A 25,416-nucleotide genomic window follows, 5' to 3' on the forward strand; every position below is an offset into this window, starting at 1 on the left:
AGAGAGATAGAGAGAGAGAGAGATGTAGATGTAGAGAGAGAGAGATGTAGATGTAGAGAGAGATAGAGAGAGAGAGAGATGTAGATGTAGAGAGAGAGATGTAGATGTAGAGAGAGAGAAAGATGTAGATGTAGAGAGAGAGAGAGAGAGAGAGAGGGATGTAGAGAGAAAGAGATGTAGATGTAGAGAGAGAGAGAGATGTAGATGTAGAGAGAGAGAGATGTAGATGTAGAGAGAGATAGAGAGAGAGAGAGAGATGTAGATGTAGAGAGAGATAGAGAGAGATGTAGAGAGAGAGAGATGTAGAGACAGAGAAATGTAGAGAGAGAGAGTGATGTAGAGACAAAGAGATGTAGAGAGAAAGATGTAGAGTGAGAGAGAGATGTAGAGAGATATATAGATATATATAGAGAGAGAGAGATGTAGATGTACTACATCATTGGGCGAAACAGTCATTAGCTCCCTTCAAAGTCATTAGCCACCGTTCTTCTTTTGGACATCAAGGTGGCTGCGGCATCTGTGGACATTGATAACAATGGCAATGATGTGACCAAGTGACGGAGGTGAAACCCATATTACTTTGCCAATTCTTTCTGGCACCATTTGGTGATTGAGCTATTATCATTTCATGAATAGAGTCAATTCCATGAATAGAGTCAATGTTATTACTTATTCAACATGTCCAGTGGCGACCCATCATTCAGGGCATGTGGGGCAGAGCATTTTTTCACATTTTTAGCAAAAAATTATTTATCAGTTTGTCACATATCAGTTGGCAAACAATGTAAAAATATATATATATATATATATATTTGAGTTAATAACGCCGCATACAAACATGTTCTGTTTTCTTGAGAAAGGCAGCCTAGCTCAGTGCTTTCTGTGGTGGTGGGGCCAGCCAGCAGAAAATATGGAGCATTGCGCCGTGATTGGCTCAGTGTTCTGTCACTCATGGGGACACTACGTCACCGCCAAGTCTAAGGGTAGAGCTCGAAAATTCTAGCCCCTTGGGTGTTGCCATAGAGTTACATTAGACGTGCCCATTCAAGAAGGCTCAAGGTCATTGGCCACAGATGACTTCAAATCACGTTATATCTAGAGTAGCTTTGATTGGACTGATCATGTCAACATCATACATTCAAAATCTTAGCTCGCAGTCATCATCATGAATCAAGTTGACAATCTACTGGAAAATCCGTTTTAATCCTTGTCATATGAAGCGAAATAATGAAGAGAAATTATAGATAAAACGTGTCGGTGCTCATCGGCCATTGGACATAAACATTACACAACAAGTTGGAAATCGCAAATTCAACAATGAGTGGTTTGGAAGGAATCAGTGGCTAACTGTGAGTTCAAGACAACTGGGAACTCGGGAAAAATGAGCTACGACTGGGAAAATACGTTTTGAACTTTTTCATCCAACTCGGAATTGTAAATCGGGAACTCGGGTCTCTTTCTAGAGCTATGACCTGAAGATCACTGCCGTCATCATGATTCAACCTTTTTTGTTGTTGTTCCCAGTTGTCTTGAAAGCACGATACATCCAGAGAATGCCAGACTTTGATGACGAAGTTTGATGACAAAACAAGGTGAGTCCAAACATGTTTTGTATGCTGCTGCATAAATGATGTAATAAGCCAGGGAGGCATACTCTAGCTAAGAAAGTAATACTAAATGTATATACCCCCTTTATTTATCCTACGGTTCTGACTTGATGTACAGGGAGAACACCGTAAGAACGGCCCGTGTTCTGAATTCTGTCGCTGTACATTTCAAAAGTGCTGAACAAATAGTTATATTGACAACTTCCGTCCTAGCTCGCTCATTAATGTCTTAATCGAAATTACGGATGGTCTCTTATCTGCTCGTCATCCCCTTATGCCATAGTTTGTATATCTCAACTTTCAGTAGAAACCACATTTGTTTAAGCAAGTCAGCCATATCAGCTATGTTTTTTTAAAGGCAGTAAATGAGGCTGAATGAACTGTTTCGCTGCCAGACAAGGTTCCGCTGATAGCCAAGTGTAGCAGTGGTAAAGTGTTGGAACTGCTCTTGGGACAGCTTTATGTTGGCTCTAACAGTTTGTGGGCACCGTTTGTCACCGTTGTACTGCAATTCATGTGTTGTTTAGTGTTGTGGAGTGTAGTGTAGTGACTTTGCTGGCATGCATCCCACATATTTTTTTAGTTTGTTGCCCCACCAAGATTTACATGCTAAAATTGCTACTGAACATGTCAGAGGCATGTTTGTTCTAAATAGCATATTTCTATCTGAACGTTCCAAAACATTGCATCCTGCTGAACGTACCCCAGGTTGTTAGATATAGCTACAGTAGCTAATGAGATAACATGACTGAACAAGGTGTAGCCTAAACAAATGGTAACGGTCCAGGTACGCAAGTAGCCTAGTTTTAGAACAGCCTGCGATATGCTGTAGCGGCTGTATCTTTTCAACAGCAAGGGCTAGAATCAAGACGTTTCCTCTGCAGAAAAGAGGGAGACTTGGTTACGTTGGCTACAGAGCCTGGCTATGAAGTGCAGTGAAAGTGGAAGGGTTGAGCAAGACTACAAATTCAAAGACAGCTACTACTTTTCTCTTTTCTATACTCAAGGGAGAGAAAAACATAAGTAGACTGATGTTTTACTATTAAACTCAATGCTGTTATTGTTTTTGATTTCGTAAAGCAGCTTGTGTTTCTTAACCAGGCAAAGGGCAGCTAACTAGAAGGCTGGTGGTGACTGGTTAGCTCTGGGGAAGCAAGAGAGTCACCTGCACGATGTGTATAATCTGTCACACTCATTGCTTGCTCCTCCGCAGCTCACCAGCTGATGTAGGCTGTGCGTGCTGGGTCCTTCCCGCTGCTGAACAGAACTGCGCTGCACATCTGTGCTGCTAATATTAATTGTGCTTTTCACTAAAAAGCTCTCAATCTCTCTGGAAACTCTTGTCCAGTCCACCTAGTAGTCAGATTTTAGTCACAGAGATACAGTAAATTCGTCTCGTTTTAGTCAAATGAAATGGGAAAAAAAAAACATTTTTGTTTAGTTTTTTTCTGGGTCTATTTAGTTAGTTATAGTCTCGTCAAATGCCCCTGAAAAATAGGTGTTTGATGAATATTTTGTTAATGGAATTAACAAATTAAATAATTCAAATAAACCTATTCCGGTATAGCCGGCTTCACGCAAAAAAAATGTTTCCCCATCATCAAAGGCTGTATATGTATACATGTATATATGTAGAATCTCTAGGAACTGTATTTACCAGATGTAAAGTGAAATGTGTCCCTCACTATCAAATAAACGTCTGAATCCAACTTTTGTCTTAACGGCACCATATTCATGCTGTGTAAACAGCAGGGTTGGGGCCAATTCAGAATTTTATTCAATTCAAACAATGAATTTGAACTCAATTTGAATTGATCACACCTACAGGAAGCAGGAATTTGAATTGAAGGAAGAATCATTTAATTCAAAACCATTCAAACCAATTCAACTGAGACACGAAACATGAAAGGATCATTAATTTGAAAAATCTTTTATCAAAAGGATATGCCACCTATTAATGCAAAAATACAGATTTCTAATATTAATTTGAACTTTGATTCTAATTTAAAGAGTCAGTCAAACAGTATTATTCTTTGTCACAAGATGTTCCCTTCCATACTGCGGTGTTTGATTTAATGTATTCTGTTTTTTTTTCCCACCAGATATTTTAAAAACATTAAGGAATTATGAATGATTATAGACAACCCACAACATGATCTTGGAATATTTCCAGACCACTATAATTATAAAAAATTGTTTAATACCACATTCAATTAGTTTTAGCCAAATGTTTATAGATATTTCAATTTGAATTTGTTTTTTTTATGGTGTAGAATGCCCTGCGTGCTTTCTCTCTCAGTTCATTCTCCGCCTCATTTAGGTGTCCAACTGAGCTTATTATTAAGCCTGAGTAATTGTAGTGTGCAATACCCTATAAACTTTGGTCTAATTCCCTGAGATCTGGATATTCTCTGCAAAATGGGTCTGCTAGGCTCTGCTAGAGGCCATGTGCTGTGGGTGACAGCAAGCACAAGTCATCTGCGAAGAGCAGGCATTTAACCTCTTAATTGTGGAGACTAAGACCAAGGACTGAGGATTTTTCTAGAATAGTGTCCAATTCATTGATGTAAATATTGAAGAGCGTGGGGCTGAGATTGCAACCCTTGCAAAGGCCCTGCCCCTGGTTAAAGAATGATGTTCTTCTCTTGACAATGTTGATGCTGCACCTGTTTCCCCCCTAAATAGTCATATTATTATGTCATTTTATTGAATTATGTCATAGGTTTTGCCTCGGCACCACTTTCAATAACTTATAGAACAGTCCTGTATGCCAAATAGAATTAAATACTTTTTGGAAGACAATAAAGTGAGCATACACTGGTGTTATTGTGGTGGACATGTTATTCTATCAGGATGTTTAGGGTGGAAATATGATCGGTTGTGCGATGGTTTGGTATAAATCCAATTTGGTTTTTACTCAAGACGTTGTGCTTATTAAGGAAGTTTAGAACTCTCTATGTCTCTGCCACTGTACTCTCTATTTGCCTCTCTCTCTCTCTGCTCCCTCTCTCTCTCTGTGTCCCCCCCTCTGCTCCCCCCTCTCTCTCTTTATCTGCCTCTCTCTCTGTACCCCCCCCCTCTCTGTCCTCTCTATCTCTATCTGCCTCTCTCTCTATCTGCCTCTCTCTGTACCCCTCTCTCTCTCTGTCCCCCCTCTCTTTCTTTATCTGCCTCACTATCTGTCCCTCCTCTCTCTCTGTCCCCCCTCTCTCTCTCTTCATCTCTATCTGCTTCTCACTTTGTTCCCTCTCTCTCTCCATCTGCCTCTCTCTGTCCCCCCTCTTTCTCTCTGCCTCTCTCTGTCCTCCCCTCTCTCTCTGTACCCTCCCTTTCTCTCTCTCTGTCCACCCTCTCTATCAGCCTTTCTCTCTGTCCACCCTCTCTATCAGCCTCTCTCTATCTGCCTCTCTCTCTTCCTCTGCCTCTCTGTCCTCCCCTCTCTATCTGTCCCCCTCTCTATCTGCCTCTCTGTCCCCCCCCTTCTCTCTTCATCTCTATCTGCTTCTCTCTCTGTACCCCCTCTCTCTATCTGCCTCGCTCTCTACCCCCCCTCTCTCTATCTGCCTCGCTCTCTACCCCCCCTCTCTCTATCTGTTTCTCTCTCTGCCGCACCCCCCTCTCTTTATCTCTCTCTGTCCCCCCTCTCTCTACCTGCCTCTCTCTGTCCCCCCCTCTCTCTATCTGCCTCTCTCTGTCCCCCCCTCCTCTCTCTCTCTTTATCTCTATCTACCTCTCTCTCTGTACCCCCTCCCCCCCTTTGTCCTATCTGCCACACTGGACCCATCATTAAATGCCCCCTACCTCTCATTCAAAGCACCCCTGCCCCTATCTCCCCCTCCCTGTTCTACTGACCATGCTCGATCCAAAAACACATCTTATTTTCAGTTTGACGGCAGACAGCGGACCCCCTCTGCAGTTGGTGAACAATTCTTCCACGCGTGACCCCCCCCCCCCCCCCCAGGACCCTCCCGGCCCACACCCACTTTTGCTTCCCTCAGCCAATGAGGTGCAGGAGCATGGTGAGAGAGCACCAATCGCACCACTTTTGTGTCTGTATAAAACTTTTCATGAGCCTGTGCCAGGTTGCACTTTCTGTCAGTCCAGGGCTCCAGTTTGCCGGAGAGGTGAGAGAGAGAGTTGTGAGAAAGAGTACGAAGGGGGTTGACAGTTTTTATCCCAATCCCACGCTTTTATAGAGTGATGGGTAACAAATCATTTCTCTGGTTGTAAAACCTCATAACTGGAGAACTACCTACTGCGCCAAGCCACGCATTACTGGACAGACGTGTCCTAAACGTGTCTTTGTTTTGTTCTCTTCTTCTGAAGCGTCTCCTGTTTGGTGAGGATGGAGAATGCACACGCAAAAGAGCCGGAAGAGGTCGTGTCATACTTTGGTGTCGACCAGACCACCGGCCTCACACCAGAGCAGTTCAAGAAGAACCTGGACAGATATGGTCACAATGGTGAGAAAGAGAGACTGAGATGGATGGATGGATGGATGGATGGAAAATAATAGAGAAACCAAGGGATGGACAGAGGTACACGGAGATAGATACGAGGAGGGATAGGGCTTGTTGGAAAGATGATGGTGAGGAGGAGGAAGAGGAGGAGAAAAAGGAGGAGGATCTGGTTGGGTGTAGAGGTTCAGACCCAAAATGGGGTTCATTGGTCCTAAATGCTGTGGAAAGGATGAATGCAATGGAGGGATAGACAGACAGACATACATACATACATACAGCAACAGGTGTTCCACTGGCTTGGACAATAGTTAGTCTTTGTTTTGGTTATGAAGAGGGGAAGGTCGAATGTTGACTCTTTGTGATTGGCCGTTGGCTGGCTGGCTGACTGACACATTGGCACACGGCAACCAAAATGGTTCACGTGACCTTGTGATGGTGCGGCAGATGCCATTTGAAGGTCAGCGGCACCAAAGGATGCTTGGGTAGTGTAGTTTGTGATCAGTCCAGTACAGGCTCTCTATCGTGGTTGGTTGGATTCCAGAAGTTCATGACAACTTCTACTTGCATAACTGTTGTATCAGTCCTTTTATTTGAGTGTATTTGCAGTTAGCACACTTGATAATAACATTGAGGGGCTAAGCATCAGACTTGATATACAGAGGCAAAAGTCAAGTTATGAAGCTTATGATAATATTTTTTTACAAAAATGTTTCTTCTTGGTCATCCGTGCTTAAATCATGATATGAAGCATTGGTATAGTCATTGTCTCATCCAGCCAATCAAAAGCAACGACAGACTCAAGGCTCTGATTGGCTAACCAATCAGAGGTCAGTGAGAAGGACAGAGGTTTGCAATGGCTACTGTCGGGCCGACCTGGAACAAACCAAGGCCCTAACACTCGTTTGCAAACGTTTGCTAAAGAAAACCACTTAGTTCGATCCTTTAGAAATAAAGTAGAATCACAGGTGTGCAATACCAGTTTGTTCATGTTTTTGTTTTTGTATCATTTGAAGGTTTGAAATGAGTTCAGAGAGATTTCAGTCCTGACGTAAGTTATCAATCAAAAGGTGGATGACATGAGCTAAGTAAAGGTTTTTAGCTAATTAACTATAGGCATTTGTATCAAGTGCACAAGTTTGCACCTGTATTTTCAATGACCTGATCTGACCGTGAAACAGGTGGAAACAAAGGCTTTGTAAATCTGGTCCTTTATGTTTAAACAGTGCAGAATTAGCATTTCTGCTATCAAAGTTAGAGGTAGCAGGCCTAATGCTGATCTCAATTAGCAATGTTAGTAGCAAATAGCAATGCTATGGTAATAATCTCCCGTCTCTCGCTTTCCCCTTTTACAGAGCTGCCAGCTGAGATTGGTGAGTTCCCAACGTTATCTTTGCCCCTCACACACCTGTCTGTGGTCGGTCTGCACACACTCTCCTATTTCTGTCCCAATGTCCAGGAGGTTACACATCCCATCAGTCACACTACCTCTTTATTTCTTGCCACCATGTCACACACATTTGCAGTCACACATACACACCTGTTGTTCTGCTTCCTGCCTGGGATGATGGACTTCCTGTCAGTCGTGCCATCGTGACATCTGTCATCACAAACCCTCCAGACATTCCTGATTCACCCATTTATCTCTGTATATGCCCCCTCTAGGGTTTAAAATCACTGGATTGGTTGGTGTAGAGTAGCCATATTTCTTATCCAATCCGATGCTTGACAGGGAGTGGCTACACACTTCAGAGAGAAGGAAGGGGAGGATGTGAATGGGATTCCTCTTCTTGTCAAACTTCTCATAACCCTGAAAGAAAAGGATCTTCCTATGCACAGATCTGTGTCCTTACATACCCATCCCATCTGTCACACAAAACCTCAAAAACCCAGAAGTAAAAACTTAAATTGGGTTATCACTAGTTAACACAGTCACAAAGTCATAAACCCCACCCGTTTCTACAATTTCTCTTCTAAAAATCGGATTTTAAACCAGAGGTGGCCGGTAGCACCTCAATTGGGGAAAACCGCCTCATAGTGATGGCTGGAACAGAATAAATGGAATGGTATTGAACACATCAAGCACACAATTTCCATGTTTTTGATACCATTTCATTTATTCTGTTCCAGCCATTATTATGAGCCTTCCTCCCCTCAGCAGCCTCCTGTGTTTTAAACCTAACCCTAAACTTAACGTTAATCTTAACCACACTTCTAACTTTATGCCTAATCCTAACCTTAAATTAAGGCCAAAAATGTCATTTTTGCTTTGATACATTTTTATGACACACCCAGTTTTTGACTCTGTGGCTGTGTTATCTAGTGGGAACCCTTCCAGTTGTGTTGCGTGTGTCTACCCATGAGAGATTATTATCACACTGACTATTCCTCCCTGTAACGGTTATGATTCTCACCTCTGACAGTACTATATCATCGTGATGCAATAGAGACATGGTCATCGAAATTGTTAAAAAAAAGTTTTAAAAACAATTATAATAAATGCAACAGTTGGACAATGGATGAAGGCACTGCAAACCAGATATTGACTGAATTGTAGCACATAAAACATTTTACTGGCACGGACAAATAATGAACGGAGTCCAGGGATTTAGGTATTCAATTTATTGTAGAATGTCCCAATATTTGGGGGGCGGCGGGGGGATGCACTCATATATACATTTCCTTATTATATCAGCTATTTGTTTGTGAGTTAAAATAAGGGAACGTATATGTGCCTACTTTGCATATATTTGCATGTATGCATGAATTTGCATATATTACACATTAACATAAAGGGGAGAGACAGGGCTGTAACAACTAAACACTTGCACTGTCTACCCTATTTGCACTCACCTGCGCTGTCTCAACTGCCTCATTAATTACAGTTATTTTATTTTATGAAAAAAAAAATCCAATCCAATTGGTAGTAGTTACAGTCTTGTCTCATCGCTCATCGAGCCATTCGTCCTCCGAAACACAACCCAACCAAGCCGCACTGCTTCTTGACACAATGCCCATCCAACCCGGAAGCCAGCCGCAGCAATGTGTCGGAGGAAACACCGTACACCCGGCGACCTTGTCAGCGTGCACTGCATCCAGCCCACCACAGGAGTCACTAGTGTGCGATGAGTCAAGGATGTCCCTGCCGGCCAAACCCTCCCTAACCCGGATGACGCTGGGCCAATTATGCGCCGCCCCATGGACCTCCCGGTCGTGGCCGGCTGCGACAGAGCCTGGACTCGAACCCAGAATCTCTAGTGGCACAGCTAGCACTGCGATGCAGTGCCTTAGACCACTGCACCACTCAGGAGGCCCCTTCATTAATTACTGTTGTTGTCACTTTATTTAGGATAAAACAACAAGTGTATCAATAGCAGGATACCCTTGGATTATAAATCAACACGCTTGGCTCTGGATTACACCTACTTTACATTGTTTGTGAGACCAGACATGCACTACATGATCAAAAGTATGTAGACACCTGCTCGTTGAACATCTCATGCCAAAATCATGGGCATTAATATGGAGTTGGTCCCTTCTTTGCTGCCATAACAGCCTTCACTCTTCTGGGAAGACTTTCCACTGGATGTAGGAACATTGCTGCGGGGACTTGCTTCCATTCAGCCACAAGAGTGTTAGTGAGGTTGGGCACTGATGTTGGGCGATTAGGCCTGGCTCGCAGTGGGTGTTCCACGACAGGCACAAGCAAGAGAATGTAAGAATCGCAGGAGTAAAGTGAAAACAATCAATCGAGTGAGATTTAAGTGACAAGGTTTTGCGCCCCACAAACAGAGGGGCTGAATAAGACAGCCCCTCAGGTGGTCGGCCGGGCGTGCACGTTGCTAGGGAACATTTCTGTTGGTTTCCACATTGCATGATGTTGGCAAGTGTCTTGAAGAGTGCACTCCTCTTTAGGTCTGATTTTTCTGCGTGTGTAGTAGTAGTAGTATTGCGATTTAATTTGGCATTATTTTTATTGTTGTATTGTGCTAATACACTCCTGCCAACACACACAGATCCACACACACACTGACATTATTCTCATTCCCCCCTCTCTTTCTATCTGCCTCTCTCTTTCTATCTGCCTCGCTTTCTATCTGCTTCTCTCTTTCTATCTATCTGCCTCTCCCTTTCTATCTATCTGCCTCTCTCTTTCTATCTATCTGCCTCTCTCTTTCTATCTATCTGCCTCGCTTTCTATCTGCCTCTCTCTTTCTATCTGCCTCTCTCTTTCTATCTGCCTCTCTCTTTCTATCTATCTGCCTCTCTCTTGCTATCTATCTGCCTTTCCCTTTCTATCCATCTGCCTCTCCCTTTCTATCTATCTGCCTCTCTTTCTATCTATCTGCCTCTCTCTTTCTATCTATCTGCCTCTCTCTTTCTATCTATCTATCTCTCTCTCTCTCTCTCTCTCAGGTAAGACCATCTGGGAGTTGGTCGTAGAGCAGTTTGAGGATCTGTTGGTCAGAATCCTGCTGCTGGCTGCCTGCATCTCTTTTGTAAGTAGACAGTTGTCACTGATTTTGACCGACTATGGTAAAAAGATATTGCTATGGGTTACAGGGGAAAGATTGCAGAGTAATGACACAAGACAAGGTAAAGACATGACCTCCTAGTCGCTAGATTCATTGCTGCGTTAGAATGGTGAATGACTTCAGATGTTCTGTTCCTAACTTCATTGGTATAAGACAAAGTGATGTCATCTGGTCTGCTCCTCAATGATTGGTGTAATTAGAGCAAGGGGAAGATATTCATGCATTGATAATACCTATTGAGTCTTCTCAGATCTCCACAAGTGGGTTAGGGTCTATACAGGTCGATAGGTTTGGGTGTATGTATCTGTTTGTTGGTGTTAGCACAAGTGAGGTCACTTCCTGTCAATTTCCTCCCTCCACGTCCTCTCCTTACCCCAACGCAGGATGGGTAAATGTTTCAGCGTAGCAGCTGTGCATGGTGGCAGAGGCCATGAGAGGACACTGAAAGCTAACACACACACACACACACACACACACACACAAGGTTACATACCTGCACAATGAAAGACACATACTGTACACACACACAGGTCAATTATGATTTGCGTACACACACACACAGAACACATGCTGTGACCCGTCAAGTTATATTTCACATGGATTGATGTCCTCCCTCTCTCCCTCCCTCGCTTACTCACTCACTCGCTCGCTCGCTCACTCTAGGAATCCCTCCCCCATCCCTCTCTCTCACTATTTCATTTCACTGTTGTCTCCCCTCCACCCTCCTGTCTCGCTCTCTCTTTTCAAATCTGTTTCGGGGGTGGGGGGGGGGGGGGGGGGGGGGGGGGGGTGACACAATGTTGTAACCCCCCCCCCAACCCTCTACGCTCTGTCCCTGGCCAGCTGTCATTATGGCCTTAGAAAGAATGGTGTGTGTGTGCGATATAGTGTGTGTGTGTGTGTGCATGGTGTGTACGTGCGTGCGTGCATGTGTGTGACAAGAGGGCGCGAGGGGAGAGAGGCCCGCGTTATTTTAAGAAAGTCTCAAGCCAGGCCGAGAAACTGTATCCTTCCACAAAGGTCAGGGATGAAAGGAACGAAGGATTGCCGGCGAGAACGCAAGAGAGAGACGGTGTTGCACAATGGCATTGATTGTTGCAAAGACAAACAAACCGATGATGATAGGTCCATACAGCATATGGTTGAGGAAGACACTGTAGTGATTATATTATGCATTTATGAATGACATATTATTAAGTTGATATACTGCGTGAATGCATAAATGCATTGGCAATATTGCTGCAATGTTTCTCATGTACTTCCATGTGAAGTTTTGCTAGGAATGGAAGGGCTCTGCGATAGCACGGTACGTGTGCGGAGGCTACAATGGATTTCAATGCGGTAACTTTTAGAATAGAGAGACAGAGAGGATGAGCGATATAGAGATCTTAAAAGAGAGGGAATAAGATAATACATGGATCGAAACAAGAAAAGAAAGAAAGAAACAAGCAAAAGAAAGAGAGAGAAAGAAAGAACGAAAGAAAGAAGGAAAGAAAGAGGATGGAAGAATGAAATCATTGCACTAAGGAACAACGGAGTAGAGAAGGGAGAGGCGATGGAAGAAGGTAAAAAGAGGACGGTTTGGACAAAGGAATAGGCAATAAAGAATAATGGATGGACGTATAACATAATGGAGGGATGGAGGGATTTCTGTCTCTCTCTGTGGGTTAGATTGCTTCTCACTCTGCTTCAGTGGATCAGAACTGATCTGTGTCCATGTCAACACAGCATCTTTCCTAAACAGACCAGTGACAACAACTCGTTACACTCACATACACGAAAGCGCACACACACACACGTGAGGAAACACACACACAAAAACTCCCTCTATCACACATGCACATGTGCACGGACACGCATACAAAAAAAAAGTCTTGCATAGAGTGGAAAAAAGTGATTCTGATATAGGCGCATACTGTCAAGTGTCATAAAAATGCATTCCATTCCATTGTCACTAAACATAAATTCTCTTTCTCCCTCTCTTTCTCTCCCTCTGTCTCTCTCTCGCTTTCAGGTGCTGGCCTTGTTTGAGGAAGGTGAGGAAACAGTCACAGCCTTCGTGGAACCCTTAGTCATCCTCCTCATTCTCATCGCTAATGCCATCGTTGGAGTCTGGCAGGTCAGTTAGTGGAAACACACACACGCGCGCACACACAAACACCACACACACACACACACACACACATAATACATCACATGCATTAGTTTACCCGCTCAGGGTCAGAATGTGTTAACCGCGGGGTGGGGGTGTTAAAGGGGGAAATGCAGCAGCCCCCAGTCCTACAGTAAAAATACAGAGGGACGATCGGGTTACCGCAAGCCACAAGCAGCGGGTCCATATTGGCCTTGTGGTGGTCATTTGGAAACTATGTACAAGGATTCACACATAGGGGGGTTATGGGATGAGGGAGCGGGGAGGGGGTGGATGTGACGGGTGTAGGGGGTGGCCATATTGGCATAAGTCTTGCTTTACACTTCTGGACGGGAGGTCAGGAGGAACTGATGTTCTGTGGGGTTATTGTTGCCCTGTAGGAGCGCAATGCAGAGAGCGCCATCGAGGCTCTGAAGGAGTATGAACCTGAGATGGGGAAGGTTTACCGGTCGGACAGGAAGAACGTCCAGATGATCAAGGCCAGGGAGATCGTCCCTGGAGATGTGGTGGAGGTGTCCGGTAAGATTCAGATCTGTGCCCAAGGGCAACTTCTACCCCAACCGGCCCAAGAGTTGTAGGCCCAGTTCCAAGTCGACCCATAGCCCCAATACCCACAAGCCACTAAAAATGAATGTAGATCTGATGTAATCGAGAGAGAATCTACCTGGCCTATCAGAGACGAAGGGTGTACAATTTGTCACAAAATATGTCAAAGTGCTTGAATCTGTCAAATCCTCTCAGATGAACATCACGTCTTTAGGGTTTGCTATTAGCCCCCCCCACCCCCCCCAAAGAAAAATAAATAAACAAACAAGGCCTAATACCCATGGTGAATATTGTCAGTCTACTGGTTGACAGACACATCACAAAGGGCACTCTATTCACTTTATAGTCATAGGGCTCTGGTCAAAAGTAGTGCACTATGTACTGTAGGCCCCAGGACCCCTGAGGGTACTTGGCTTATCCACAGAGTGTACTTGAGAAGACTCATGACACCATAGGGCTACTGGTAAAATGCACATGAGGGGGTACTTCAGGGGTACTCAGGGCAGAGCAAAATTCACTTGGTGGTACAGTAACTGAAAAAGGTTGGGAACCACTGATGCAGGATATACCTGATGCCTACCAGAGGCTGGTCCTGGGTCAGATTGCTTTATCGCTCTAATGGTTAAGGTTAGGTTTAGGGTTGGCTAATCTGATCCAAGTATAGATAAAGGGACAGATTTGACCAATAAGGGCACATTTTAATGTTGAATGCGTGTTATTCATTTTGCAGGCACAATTTCCAAATTTAGCAGGTGACCTAAGAACAAACACTATAATTAATGCATTACATTTATATTTGACATTTGAGTCATTTTACAGAGGCTCTTAGCCAATGAGTCTTACAGTAGTGAGTCCATACATGTTTTCTTTTGAACCCACAACCCTGGCGTTGCAAGTGCCATGCTCTACCAACTGAGCCACACGGGACCTGCACCAATGTACTAGATGTGTGGCTTGGCATTGTGAACGAGTGTGTGTGTGTGTGTGCCCGTGCGTATTTGAGAGGGTAAGAAAGAGAGAGAGAGAGAGGGATAGAGAGCGTATGACAATGACTAAGTGTCATTGTGTGAAGAAGGGAGGGAGGGTGGCTGTCCTTGTGTCCTTGAGACAGTGGGTCCTTTTAAGGCAATCAGAGGGTAAGAGAGAGGGAGGTGTAGAGAGAACGAGAGAAAGTTATATATACTGTATATACTGTAAGTGACAGTAAAACAGTGTAACCATCATCCATACATTTTGTTGTTTATTTATTAGCCATTCTTTATTTTTATTTTTATAATCCTATTTTTATTTAATGAAATAAAAAATGACCGAAGATTCCACAATACAGCAGCAGTGTTGTACCTGTATACATGATTAGATGTACTGTTATTATTACTACTGAAATGAACTGTATTTCATTATCCTCATTCCATTGTACTGAAATGCTGTACCACTATACTGCTTTGGCAATATCTACAAATTGTATTTCATGCCAATAAAGCAATCTGAATTTGATGTTGAATTTGAGAGTGATAACGTGTGTGCTTAGTACTCACACCCGTCTATTTATCTCTCTCTTACACCCTCTCTCTCTCTCTCTCTCTTTCTCTCCCCCATACACCTGTTTGCTATCATATCGCTGTGTCTCGCCCTCTGTCTTTCTCTCCCTCTCGTTCTGTCTGTCCGTGGGGTCGGCTTTCAGTGTTGCTACTCATCCAAAGTTCTAAGACGAGTCAGTCACGTCAGGCTCTCTCTCTCACTCTCATTATTGGCTCTCTCTCTCACTCTCATTATTGGCTCTGTCTCTCACTCTCATTATTGGCTCTCTCTCTCACTCTCATTATTGGCTCTCTCTCTCACTCTCTTTATTGGCTCTCTCTCTCACTCTCTTTATTGGCTCTCTCGCTCATTCTCTTTATTGGCTCTCTCTCACTCTCTTTATTGGCTCTCTCTCACTCTCTTTATTGTCTCTCTCTCACTCTCTTTATTGGCTCTCTCTCTCACTCTCATTATTGGCTCTCTCTCTCACTCTCATTATTGGCTCTCTCTCGCACTCTCATTATTGGCTCTCTCTCTCACTCTCATTATTGGCATGTACTTTGAATTCATTGGGTCTTCATTGGCATGTACTTTCAATTCATTGGGTCTTTATTGGCATGTACTTTCAATTCATTGGCTCTTCATTGGCATGTACTTTCAATTCATTGGCTCTTTATTGGCATGGGAAGCAATGTTTTACATTGTGTATGTCACTTGCTTTGGAAATCACAAATAAACAGTTCAAATTAAAAAACACAAGTTATATTATTAACTATGTACAGTGTTGTTACAACGAGTAAATAGTACAAGTGTTTTCCGAATAGGTAATATAATAGATTTTTTTCGTTTGGTTATAATGTGGTTGGATCAGACTGTCCTGAGGCTTTGTTGGGTTGGTAGGGGTTAATAAACTTCGAGAGTCAAGACTAGTTGGATGAGGGGACTTTTCTCCATGATCAATTCTCTCGCTCTAATTTTGCCATACTGAAGAGTCAAGATGTCAAATGGTGATATTTTGACAATGTTAAAAAGCAGTGCGTTGGACAGAATACACTGTAAAAATAAGTCAGACTAAGCACAATGTTATCCAGGGAAAACCTTGATTGTGATAAAGACTGTGGATTCCAGTGTAGCAATTATGTTTGAACATACGTGAAATGAACTCTGAAGTGGAGTGGAGTGTGTGTGTGTGTGTGTGTGTGTGTGTGTGTGTGTGTGTGTGTGTGTGTGTGTGTGTGTGTGTGTGTGTGTGTGTGTGTGTGTGTGTGTGTGTGTGTGTGTGTGTGTGTGTGTGTGTGTGTGTGTGTGTGTGTGTATATGCATGAAGTTGAGACAGCTACTTTGAGCTAACATTGTATATGTTTGTTCTTTCTTTCCCAGTTGGTGACAAAGTCCCCGCTGACATCAGACTCGTCAAAATAAACTCTACTACTCTGCGGGTTGACCAGTCCATCCTCACTGGTGAGTGATATTATCAACTCTGACTGTCAGTCGTAACCATCTTTACAAGACCACAATAAAAAATAAATGAGGGCTGACAGAGTTAATCAGGTAACTCGAGTTCACTTTTTGTCATTTTAGTGCACTCTTTTTTTCCCCTCATTGTCTGAAAGCATTGAAAATACACTGAAAACATTCCCCGCATTGTCTGAAAGCATTGAAAATACACTGAAAACATCCAAAATACATGATATATACAGCTAAAATCTACAATGCCATGTAAAAACAAGTTGCCATTGAGGTTCAGTACGGTGCGCTTTCTCAATTTGAACCATTATTTTAGACAAAACCAAGACGTCAATATTCTTGCAATGTTTTTTGTATGACATTTTTTAAATTACACTTGGAATATGCAATAAAATCCTGAGAGTTAACTTGATTAAATGTGTTTCATCTTTTGACAGCCCTATTATAAATACATGTAAAACAATTTTGTTGTAAAACTCTCTCACTCTATCTGCCTCTCTGTCTCTCACCTCGCTCAGGTGAGTCTGTCAGTGTGATCAAGCACACTGATGCCGTCCCAGACATGAGAGCTGTCAACCAGGACAAGAAGAACATGCTTTTCTCTGTGAGGGACTCTCCTACATATTTATCCATCTATCTATCTTTCTATTCCTCCATCTCGGAATCTTTCCATCAATCTAACTGTCATTTTCCACACTCCTGCCCTCTTCTACTCTCCATCTCCTCCACCCTTACAGCCATTCATTGACCGCTCCCTCTTTTCCCCTCTCACTCTCACTCTTTCCACTATCTCCTTCTCCCCTCTCTCTTTCTGTCTCCCCTTCTCCCCCACTCTCCCTCCCTTTATCTCGCTCCCTCTGTCTATCCCTCAAGGGCACCAACATTGCATCAGGCAAGGCTATCGGCGTAGCCGTGGCAACTGGTGTCTCTACAGAGATTGGGAAGATCCGCGATCAAATGGCTGCGACAGAGCAGGAGAAGACACCCCTGCAGGCCAAACTGGACGAGTTCGGAGAGCAGCTCTCCAAGGTGAGACAGAAAGCTACTACTATACTACTACTACACTGCTACTACACTACTACTACTACTACTACTACACTACTACTACTGCTGCTACACTACTACTACTACTACTACTACTACTACTACTACTACACTACTGCTGCTACACTACTAATACTACTACTTCACTACTACTGCTACACTACTACTACTACACTGTTACTACATCACTACTACTGCTGCTATACTACTACTACTACTACTACTACATTACTACTACTGCTGCTATACTACTACTACTACTACTACTACTACTACAGCTGCTATACTACTACTACTACACTACTACTACTACTGCTGCTACACTACTACTACTACTACTACACTACTACTACTACTCCACTACTATTAATACACTACTACTACTGCTTCTACACTACTACTACTACTACTACTACAGCTACACTACTACTACTACAATTCTACTACACTACCCTTTAGTTGTTGCAACTTGACAAGATGAGTTTCCCCACGGCCTTAAAATGGTCAAGTAGCCAATTTTTACCCGTTTTGATTTGATACATCTTAAAGGGATATTTCACCCAAATTACAAAATGACATTACAAAAGTCATACCTTGTCCATAGACTTAGAATGTAAGGAAACCAATAGTGCAATGATGACAATTGTATCATATATATTTTTAAACCAGGGTTTATCTGACAACCTGTGGTTGTCTATTCCATAACAGGTCATCTCCCTGATCTGTGTTGCCGTGTGGATGATCAACATTGGCCACTTCAATGACCCTGTCCATGGAGGCTCCTGGATCCGCGGGGCCGTCTACTACTTCAAGATCGCTGTGGCCCTGGCTGTGGCTGCCATTCCTGAGGGTGAGCAACTGATACTGGACTAGCACTAATCTAATCTAAAAAGTCTAGATGGGTCAAAGTAAAGTGGACACAAGTCAATCAACCAATCACCCTCAAGACTGTGTTAACCTGGGCTAAAGCCTATGTAGCAAAACGAATGCATGTCTTCAGGTCTCAAGAGAGGTTTCAATTCACAAGAACATGGTTTACTGTATAACTAATAACACTATTTTCCCCTCACTCTCTACCATCTGTCCCCCTTCTCCCCCCTCTCTCTCCCTCCCAGGTCTGCCCGCTGTGATCACCACCTGCCTGGCTCTGGGTACCCGCCGTATGGCCAAGAAGAACGCCATCGTCCGCTCCCTGCCCTCTGTGGAGACCCTGGGCTGCACCTCCGTCATCTGCTCCGACAAGACTGGCACCCTCACCACTAACCAGATGTGTGTCACCAAGGTAGGTACACACACATGCCGCACAAACACACACACACGCCGCACAAACACACACACGCCGTACAAACACACACACACGTCGTACAAACACAAATGCACATGTGCGCTGTGCGTTCTAACACACACACACACACACACACACACACACACACACACACACACACACACACACACACACACACACACACACACACACACACACACACACACACACACACACACACATCAGAGATCCAACACACTGTAAAAAAATATATGTGTAATTTGTTGATCAAATGTTGAGGAAACACACAATCCTATTGCAGCTGGTTGCCTTACAATTTTACATTGATTCAAACCTCAATGCTGACTTGCAAAGTGATGTGTAATTCCTATTGGAGTCCAAAGTGAGGATATCCAGCAATTTGAACTTTTATTCACCTGCAGCCTGCATTGAGAATGACTGCCGGGGAAGGGAAGACTGATTAATGAGACTACCTAAATCATATACACTGGAACAGACAGCTCAGTAACTAACGGGTGCAAAACGTCCAACTACTAACAGATTGGATTAGTTTCTGAAAAACATTAGGAACACTGACCAGGTGAATCCAGTATGAAAGCTATGATCCCTTATCGATGTCACCTGTTAGGTTTTAGAAAAAAGGTTTTAGAAGGATTTTTAAGCCTTGAGTCAATCAAGACATGGATTGTGTATGTGTAGCCATTCAGAGGGTGAATGGGCAAGACTAAAGATTGTAGTGCCTTTGAACGGGGTATGGTAGTAGGTGCCAGGCACATTGGTTTGAGTGTGTCAAGAACTGCAACGCTGCTGTTTTTTTCACGCTCAACAGTTTCCCTGTGCATCAAGCATGATCCACCACCCAAAGGACATACTGTACAGCCAACTTGACACAACTGTGGGAAGCAATGGAGTCAACATGGGCCTGCAACGCTTTCGACACCTTGTAGTCCATGCCCCAATACATTTAGGCTGTTCTGAGGGCAAAAGGGGGTGCAACTAAACATTATGAAGGTGTTTCTCATGTTTTGTACACTCAGTGTACATTATTTGTGTAATCAGCCAATCAACCAATGTAATCAACCAATAAGTGCCTTAAGAAAGTGTTCATACCCCTTGATTGTTTCCACATTTTTGTTGTGTTACAGCCTGAATTTAAAATACAATAAATGGAGTTGATGGGCTCTATTTCAACAAACCTAACGCAGCGGTAAATCTAGGCACTGACAGTAAGCACTATAGTTTCAGGGGTGTGTCAAAAATATTTGTGCTATTTTCACCAGCATAATTATAGGCACAGTTGCTGGCGGTGGCACGTTTTGATAAATAAACCAGTTGTTGGTGTGTCGAGGCTTGCTGGCCAATCAGAACGTGATCCATGGCTAAATATGTGGTTGCTTCAAGTTGTGTATTTACAGTCTTTTGTGGATTTCGTTGTTATCAACTCCAATTCGAATGTTACTCCATTATCACCTATGTTGTTAAATAGCCTGCCCCATATTTGCAATATATGTTGAACATGTTTGCAGTCGAACTGTTTATATAAGCATTGCATTGCTTTAGTATGGAAATACATTGTTAAATAGGCTATAGCATTTGCACTGCTATAGGGGCTCCAGGCCTACCATAAATTCAGTCTGGACATGGACAGGCCTTTCGTAGTCATAAACTAGATTAAATTCACTAGGCTATTGATAAGGCCTAAAAAGACAGTGTATCATTTTTTATCAAATTCTAATAAAAACGAAATGGCAACTTCTTTTAAATAGTCTCTGTCTAAATACAGTTACAGGCACCATAACTGCTCCTTGTGGGCATAATACATACATCTTAGACTATGGAGGGTTTTATGCCCATCCAAACTTTTCACTGGTGCTGGATATCCATATTTGATGAAAGCAAAAACAGGGGTATTGAAAAAGTCAAACTGCAATAAAGCATGCTGGAAAATAGGATAATGATGGCTCTCGTTTTCAGTGGTTTTGAGCAAACATACATTTTGTAATTTTACTCATCAAGCTTGTTTAAATTCAGCTCACCTCAATTATAGTCTGTTGATTCAACGTACAATTGTAAGGCAGCCAACTGCAATAGGATTGTGAGTATGCTCAACATTTGGCACATACTGCAGCAGACCCAACATACATTGTTGCCTCCCTAAGGTAAACATTAATTTGTCATTTTACTCCAAAAATTACTCACACACACATTAGATCAATTTATTGTCCTTTTAAAGTCCACCCAACTCACAAAATAACGCTGTTTAAGAAATTTGATCAGTTGGCTTTTTTTAAAGTGCATAGTTAAATAGTGTGTGTTGTGTCTTTGTGGTGTGGTTCCAGATGTTCATCATTGACAAAGTGGAGGGAGACAGCGTTTCTCTGGGTTCTTTCGACATCTCCGGTTCCAAGTACACCCCCGAGGGAGAAGTGTGAGTATAGCTGGACATGCACACACACACACACACACACACACACACACACACACACACACACACACACACACACACACACACACACACACCTGCTTACTGTCTTCTCCATCTCTCTCTCAGTACTAAGAACGGTGCGTTAGTGAAGTGTGGCCAGTATGATGGCTTGGTGGAGCTGTCCACCATCTGTGCTCTGTGCAATGACTCCTCTCTGGACTACAATGATGTAAGGAGAAGCTTTCTATCTGTGTGTGTGTTTGTGAGTTTGGGTGCGTGCGTGTGTGTGCGTGGTACTTTGTCAGCACTCAGTATCTGTATATGTGTAGCTGTTATTTTATGGATCTGATATGTGTATTAGTCTAGCCCAGATCTGATATGTGTTTTAGTCTAGCCCAGATTTGATAGTGTCTTTCTCCTCTCCCTCTCTCGTGCAGTCTAAGGGTATCTATGAGAAGGTGGGCGAGGCCACTGAGACCGCTCTGTGCTGCCTGGTTGAGAAGATGAACGTGTTCAACACTGAAGTGCGTGGCCTGTCCAAGCCCGACAGAGCCAACGCCTGTTGTTCTGTAAGTCTTCCTTCCTCCCTCCCTCCACCTTTCCTCTACCCCTCCTTTCCTCCCCCTTTCTGCCCTCTCTCCAGTCCACCCTCTCTCACCTCCCTATTTTCCATCTGGCTCCCCTCTTCCCCTACTCCCCATCTCATCCCTCTCGTTCCTCCCTCCCTCCCCTCTCCAGCCTACCTCCCATTTCTCCCTCTCTAACGCCTGCCTTAATTTCTAAACCCTCTCCTCCCTCCCTCTCTAACCCATGTCCTCTCCGTCTCTCTCCCAGGTGATCAAGCAGCTGATGAAGAAGGAGTTCACCCTGGAGTTCTCCAGAGACAGGAAGTCCATGTCAGTGTTCTGCTCCCCAGCCAAGTCCTCTAAGGCCGCTGTCGGCAACAAGATGTTCGTCAAGGTGAGAGAACACCGTCAACAGTCTCCATGGAAATGCTCAGAGTAAAGGTCCCGGTGACGTTGTCATATCAATAATCTCTATAGCAATCTTGCAGTGATTGTTTATGAAGTTCCTAAATGCTCCTTGAGTCCTGACCGCTCTCTCTCTCCCTCCGTCACCCTCTCCCTAGGGCGCTCCCGAGGGTGTTATTGAGAGGTGTGCATATGTGCGCGTTGGCACTACCCGCGTGCCCCTGTCCGAGCCTGTCAAGAACAAGATCATGGCTGTGATCAAGGAGTGGGGTACCGGCCGTGACACCCTGCGTTGCCTGGCACTGGCCACCCGCGACACACCCCTCCGCATGGAAGAGATGAACCTCGAAGACGCCACCAAGTTCGGCGACTACGAGGTGAGAAAGGAGAGAAGGGCGGGGGGGGGTTTAAGTACCTACTGTATTAATTTCTAGGTAAACTAGGTAAAGAAAGGGGTTCCTGAGTTACTAGGTAAATACAAACAGTACTACTGGAATTTCTAAATTCATCCGAAGCACTTACCCTACGTCTCCTCTCTCTCTCTCTCTCTCTGTCTGTGGTCCTCAGACTGACCTTACCTTCGTGGGCTGCGTGGGCATGCTTGACCCCCCTCGTAAGGAGGTCATTGGAGCTATCGAGCTGTGCAGGGCTGCTGGCATCCGCGTCATCATGATTACTGGTCAGTATGCTGGACTGCTAAAATCTGTTGTATTTCCAAGAATCCTCTAACCAGGATTTCTGGAAAACCTTTATCACTCCCACTGTTTCCATCCATCTACCTCTTCTCCGTTGGTTGTCTTTCCTCCGTTATTTTTCACTCTGGTGGTCTCAGAGAGGACTGAAATAAATTGAGAAAAAAACAAACAATACAATACTTCACTCTCTCTCTCCCTCCCTCCCAGGTGACAACAAGGGAACCGCCGTGGCTATCTGCCGTCGTATTGGCATCTTCACCGAGGATGAGGACACTACTGGCCGAGCCTTCACTGGCCGTGAGTTTGACGATCTGCCCCTCCACGAGCAAAAAAAAGCCGTCCGCAAGGCCTGCTGCTATGCCCGCGTTGAGCCCTCTCACAAGTCCAAGATCGTTGAGTTCCTGCAAGGCTTCGACGAGATCACCGCCATGGTGAGAGAAGGGAACAGGAACAGAGGAGACACTCCTATTCAAAACTCAAAAGCTTATTGTACAACCATCCAATTTACACAAAAAAACAGAATATGTGTGGAAATACGATTCACATCATAACAGAACACATCACTAACAGTCGTCCTCCTTCTCTACCTTCTCTTTTCTTCCTTCTTTCTCGCTTCCTCCACCAGACCGGAGATGGAGTGAACGATGCCCCCGCCCTGAAGAAGGCCGAGATCGGCATCGCCATGGGCTCTGGCACTGCCGTTGCCAAGTCTGCCTCTGAGATGGTCCTGGCCGACGACAACTTCTCTTCCATCGTGGCAGCTGTCGAGGAGGGCAGAGCCATTTACAATAACATGAAGCAGTTCATCCGTTACCTCATCTCCTCCAACGTTGGTGAGGTCGTCTGGTGAGTGTTCGGGGGGGATGGGTTGAAGTGACCACATCGTGACCCCATCGTGACAGACATAACCGTGGTTGAACGCCAATCCAGACGAAAGACAGAGATTCACTGTAGTAGCAGCCTAACTACTTGGTCACGCTCCTGTATTGGCTGTCAAGACACCACCGTGAGCAAGAACATCAATATGACTGCCACACACAGTTCTAGTCAAAACATACTCTTCTCCTTTCTTTGTTTTCTCTTTCTTTCCCTCGCTCTCCTCATCCATCCCTCCATCTCTCTCAGTATCTTCCTGACCGCTGCCCTGGGTCTGCCCGAGGCTCTGATCCCTGTCCAGCTGCTGTGGGTCAACCTGGTGACTGATGGTCTTCCTGCCACTGCCCTGGGCTTCAACCCCCCTGACCTGGACATCATGGGCAAGCTGCCCCGCTCCCCCAAGGAGCCCCTCATCTCTGGATGGCTGTTCTTCAGATACCTCGCCATCGGAGGTACGATAGGATAAGATACCATACCATATAATATGACAGCATTTTTATTGTCCATTTGCATGGAAATGTATTCTGGGAAGTCAGGAACACATCAAAAACACTAAATACAAAACAAAACCATTACAAATGCACTGGCCATTATGCTTTCCTCCTCTCATGTTCCTTCAACAACCGTTGGGGTCACTAGAATACCACTGTGAATGCATGACCAATACATTGCCTCATTCTAAGTAGTTTGATAGTGTGGAAGTTGTCTCTAAATAGTATGCTATGGTGGATATTGTGTCTAAAGCCCCGTCTATACCTGGTGCTAACATGCAGCCTTTGTCCATATTCTAAATTGTGCCCACGTTTTTAGACAGGTGTAGACGATTAAAAGACTCCTTGTGATCTGATTTTAATCAGATCTTCCAAGTGTAACAAACAAGATCAGGTCAAATAACACATTTTTTACATGAACGAACAAAATTGAGTAATTCAGCATATGCTCCTAACCAGAGAAACATATTTTTCATACCTGTCCCCCGTGGGAATCAAACCCACAACCTTGGCGTTGCAAGGCGCCATGCTCTGCCAACTGAGCCACATGGGACCTGTTAGCAGTAGTTATACATGGGGCTTATGTAGTACGCTAGTGTGGATACTGGAACACAGTCATGTTCCAGGTTCAACATAGACGCTATGCTCACTATCCATCTCTGACCTAATTCTATCTCATGAAGCTATGTCTGACTCTCCAACCCTGAACTATCCCTGGCTCAGTCGTGAATCTAAATACAACCCTGACCCAACGTCAAACGCTTAGAGCTTTCAACCCTCACCGACTGGGCGTACAGCAGTTGTGGTCGGTGCCATTTAAGATGAGGGAGGACGATGATTTTTTTTAATGAGCATGGCTTTATTTCTATTACAGCATATTGTATAACTGTCATTTATATTCCATTCCCCCGGGCTCAATGTAACATTGATAGGTTTAGGCTACTGCGTGATACTCACATTTTCCCTATACCCATCATTAGATTTCTACATCCTAGCATATGAATGAAAGTTTACAATGTAGTTGCAGAGGTCGAGAGAAATTTGAGTAATCAAGGTGACAGACAGTGACACATTCAATACCGCCTTCCACACTCTTGCCTACATCTAGCTGATCTAGGGTGTAATCATTAATCCAACAGTTACAAACGAGAGTTTCTCTTGGACAAATTCAGGTACGTTTGTCCCCATTTTATGTACGTTTGCTTCTGTTTAAGAAACGTTTTAACAGAATCGGCAGAATGAATATACCCCTGATCACACACAAACACAGTTCACTTTCATAGCAGCCACATACAAACAGCATGATTACTTTTCTTGTAGTATATATCCTTCTCGCATCTACGTGAT

The 25,416-nt window shown here is 43.9% G+C and overlaps 1 protein-coding gene across 1 annotated transcript in view; it reads left to right on the forward strand.

Moving 5' to 3' along the window:
* The first annotated feature begins 5,605 nt into the window (after positions 1-5,605).
* Positions 5,606-25,416, forward strand: part of atp2a1 (ATPase sarcoplasmic/endoplasmic reticulum Ca2+ transporting 1) — a 28,553-nt gene continuing 8,742 nt past the window's right edge. Inside the window, exons 1-20 of the mRNA XM_036937978.1 lie at positions 5,606-5,731; positions 5,934-6,070; positions 7,420-7,437; positions 10,481-10,563; positions 12,614-12,718; positions 13,132-13,270; positions 16,196-16,276; positions 16,801-16,886; positions 17,156-17,311; positions 18,035-18,176; positions 18,442-18,608; positions 20,951-21,039; positions 21,163-21,265; positions 21,474-21,605; positions 21,871-21,996; positions 22,166-22,384; positions 22,575-22,686; positions 22,910-23,133; positions 23,328-23,548; positions 23,828-24,030. Of these exons, the coding sequence (XP_036793873.1) occupies positions 5,953-6,070; positions 7,420-7,437; positions 10,481-10,563; positions 12,614-12,718; positions 13,132-13,270; positions 16,196-16,276; positions 16,801-16,886; positions 17,156-17,311; positions 18,035-18,176; positions 18,442-18,608; positions 20,951-21,039; positions 21,163-21,265; positions 21,474-21,605; positions 21,871-21,996; positions 22,166-22,384; positions 22,575-22,686; positions 22,910-23,133; positions 23,328-23,548; positions 23,828-24,030 (2,524 nt within the window). The 5' untranslated portion in view covers positions 5,606-5,731; positions 5,934-5,952. The remainder of the gene's footprint in view (positions 5,732-5,933; positions 6,071-7,419; positions 7,438-10,480; positions 10,564-12,613; positions 12,719-13,131; positions 13,271-16,195; positions 16,277-16,800; positions 16,887-17,155; positions 17,312-18,034; positions 18,177-18,441; positions 18,609-20,950; positions 21,040-21,162; positions 21,266-21,473; positions 21,606-21,870; positions 21,997-22,165; positions 22,385-22,574; positions 22,687-22,909; positions 23,134-23,327; positions 23,549-23,827; positions 24,031-25,416) is intronic.

This window comes from Oncorhynchus mykiss, chromosome 12 (assembly GCF_013265735.2).
Source record: "Oncorhynchus mykiss isolate Arlee chromosome 12, USDA_OmykA_1.1, whole genome shotgun sequence".
Classification (NCBI taxonomy): domain Eukaryota; kingdom Metazoa; phylum Chordata; class Actinopteri; order Salmoniformes; family Salmonidae; genus Oncorhynchus; species Oncorhynchus mykiss.